General features: G+C 46.3%; 1 protein-coding gene across 2 annotated transcripts in view; it reads left to right on the forward strand.

Annotated features, from left to right (window-relative positions):
* Positions 1-2573: 2573 nt before the first annotated feature.
* The window catches only part of kif6 (kinesin family member 6), a 565092-nt gene continuing 564535 nt past the window's right edge, over positions 2574-3130 (forward strand). For both annotated transcript variants that reach the window (XM_043687249.1, XM_043687250.1), the window contains exon 1: positions 2574-2739. In XM_043687249.1, the coding sequence (XP_043543184.1) occupies positions 2674-2739 (66 nt within the window). In that variant the 5' untranslated portion in view covers positions 2574-2673. The remainder of the gene's footprint in view (positions 2740-3130) is intronic.

Genomic DNA, 3130 nt, shown 5'->3' on the forward strand with positions numbered 1-3130 from the left:
AGATTGGGTTGGGATATCTGTTGGACCAAAGGATCTGTTTCCATGCTGTACATCTCTATGAATCTACCTGCTCATAGAGTTAGATTCTTGATCGTTTGGTCCAGGAAGAGTTGGACCAAAGGGTCTGTTTCCATGCTGTACATCTCTATGAATCTACCTGCTCATAGAGTTAGATTCTTGATCGTTTGGTCCAGGGCATTTATCAACCTTCAATTGATTTATATAGTATCTAGTGCTACCTCTTTAATAATCACCTTTTTTTCAGTGCCTCAGTTTCACAAGTCCCTTGCTCATGCAATATTTCTGGGAGATTTTCTTTGCATCTGTCTTCCCGGAAGAAGGTAATGAAACTGATTAGTTTCTCTGCCATTTCGTTGTTCTCCACTGTAGGTTATGATGTTGCCACTTGTAATAGGTCCACATTTGCCCAAACTAATCTTTTCCTTACCTATAAAAGTTTTTACAGTCCACCCTGCTATTCCTCACTACTTTGCATTCAAATTCCTTTTCCTTTTCTTAATCAGTCTATGCTTTGTCCTTTGCAGATTTCTAAGTTGCTCACAATCCTCAGGCTTACCACCTTTTCAAGAATCCTTTATTCTAATGCTATCTTTAACTTATTTTGTTTTTGCATTTTTAGTTTTGTGCTTTTTAAATCATGAACTGAAATGAGAAAAAAAAGTTTTAAAAATTAAGGATTGTTTCATTGGTTGAAAGCAAGTAATTAGAAACTCAACATTGTCCACTTGTGGGTACAGCAGAAATTGCAAATGAGCTGGAGCCAAGGGGCTGTCTACAGATGGAGCTCTGCTTGGCAACAAAATGTTGACTAGTCCATAGACTAGTCACCAGTTATTGGTAACAAAGGCTTTTTGCCTGCCAGTAATCATGTCCTTGTTTCTCAGGTAACTGAGAAGCTTGTGTATGGGAACAAGATTAAAGAGAAGTGATCAGATCTCCAACAGCTCAAGAGCTGTCTCTGTTCTGTATAGTCAAAACCCAATTTAAAACTGGTTTAGCTTTTCTTCAGCTGTTGCTGTGTGCTGTGACTGTTAATAGATATGTTAGAGACCTTTAATAATTGAACAAGCTACCATGTGCCTCTTGCCAACCTGTGGAAGGATTTGGGAATGGAAACTGAGAAGACCCTTTCTGATCAACAGGGACCAACTCATCAACCTCATGAACATAGACTACTGACCTGTTTCCTAGTTTTCCCTCCATGCATGTGTTACTTTCCCCTGTTTATGTATATCTGTGGAAAAAGGGGGATTTTTATAAAGGGATTACAGTTTAAGTAGTAGTTTTGCATTCCAATGGTTATTAACTGTTTATCTGTTGCTACAGTCCAATTACTTGTAATAGATCATAATTGTTAAGTGCAGAAATCTGTCCTGTGCTTTTTATCAACCAGCATCTGAAAATCAGGCAAATTAAGTAAGGTGTACTTACTTTAAAATCTTTAAATTTTATGATCACTCCAGGAATAGTGGGACTTGATTTCCAGTTCCAATTGCCCACTGGTGCAACTTTGCATCAGGCTATAGTGCATTCAGGGAATTGTATGGGCCGAGTGTCACATGGGGTAGCTATGTTGCATTAGATCTACATTTTTTTTATTGATACGCAGATGTCACATTTACTGCCCATCCCTAATTGCCCTAAGGTCAGTTAACAGCCAACCACATTGCTGGACTTAGATTTAAGGCCAAACCAGGCAAGGATGGTCTCCATCGGTCTCTAGCTGGCATTAAATGGGGGTTATCCTCACAATTGAATAAGAATTCCACTTTTTTTTCTCTTTATCCTCCATCTACTGTGGTTGCCTTTGAAGCTAGATACCCAGAACATTATCTGAGTTGTTGGATTAACAGTCCAGAGATAATACCATTACGTCATCATCTCCCCGATGTTGGATTGAGTGGTTGGAGGTAATGAACTATGTTGCGCTGGCTAAATCGTGTCGGTTCAGTTTAGTTTGAGAACGAATCTTGTTGCATTTGATGAATTGTGCGGGTTCAGTTTCACAATGAACGATAATGAACCGTGTTGCTCAGTTCGTGAACTGTTCGTGCTCAGTTTGACAACAAACCGTTTGCACAGGATGAATTTTGCAGGTTGAGCGTGACAGTTGAAATGTGCAACAGCATATGGCAGTGGCTGAATAATATGCATCGAGATTGACAAGGTGTTACAGTGGATGAATTGTTCCAATTGAGTGCGACAACATGTTACAGAATGAATGTGACAATATGTTGCAATGAATGAATTTTGCAGGTAGAGTGTGACAGAATGTTGCAGTGCATCTTGTGAGTTGTGTATGATGTAGTGGATTCCCCGTGCAGGTTTAGTGTGTCGCGGTGATTGCACGGCCCAGGTGGATTGTGTTGCGGTGAATACACCGTGCGGTATTGTCGGAACCTCGCGCACTCCACGCTGCAGCCGCCACGTGCCGCCTCCCTTGCCCCACCCCCACCCTACGGTCCGACCAATGACCGACGGTTATACTCAGGTAGGTTCCTGCCTGGCAGCCAATGGGCCAGGGCGATGCTGTTGCTGCGCTGCGATAGTTTACCCGGTGCTGGTTGTTAGGGAAACGGGGCCTGGCTTTGTGGTTGCTGAGGGGCAGCTGGTCAGGCCGTCCCCGTCCCGCCCCAACCACACCCGACAGGCATGGTCATGGTCAAGCAGACTATTCAGATCTACGCCCGACTCCGGCCCACCAAGAAGCCGGCTGCGGTGAGTCATCGCGGGGCGAAGCAGTAGCTGCTGTCCCTCTACTGTGAGGAGGGGGCGGCTGGGCCGGGCAGGGCTGGGCCGGGCCCTGACCGTGAGGAGGGGGTGGCAGGGCCGGGCCCTGACCGTGAGGAGGGGGCGGCAGGGCCGGGCAGGGCTGGGCCGGGCCCTGACCGTGAGGAGGGGGCGGCAGGGCCGGGCCGGGCTGGGCTGGGCTCTGACCGGCACTGCCTCACAGCTTGGCTCACTCACAGCGGCTGCAGTGAAAAGGATCTCGTCACCAGCCCGACCGTCCGCTGAAGTCGGACTCCCCGCTTCCCAACCAGCCTGAACCTCACATCCCTCCCCCACCCTAAACCCCACATCCCTCCCCTTTACCTCCCCCACCCTAGAT

This window comes from Chiloscyllium plagiosum, chromosome 3 (assembly GCF_004010195.1).
Source record: "Chiloscyllium plagiosum isolate BGI_BamShark_2017 chromosome 3, ASM401019v2, whole genome shotgun sequence".
NCBI lineage: Eukaryota > Metazoa > Chordata > Chondrichthyes > Orectolobiformes > Hemiscylliidae > Chiloscyllium > Chiloscyllium plagiosum.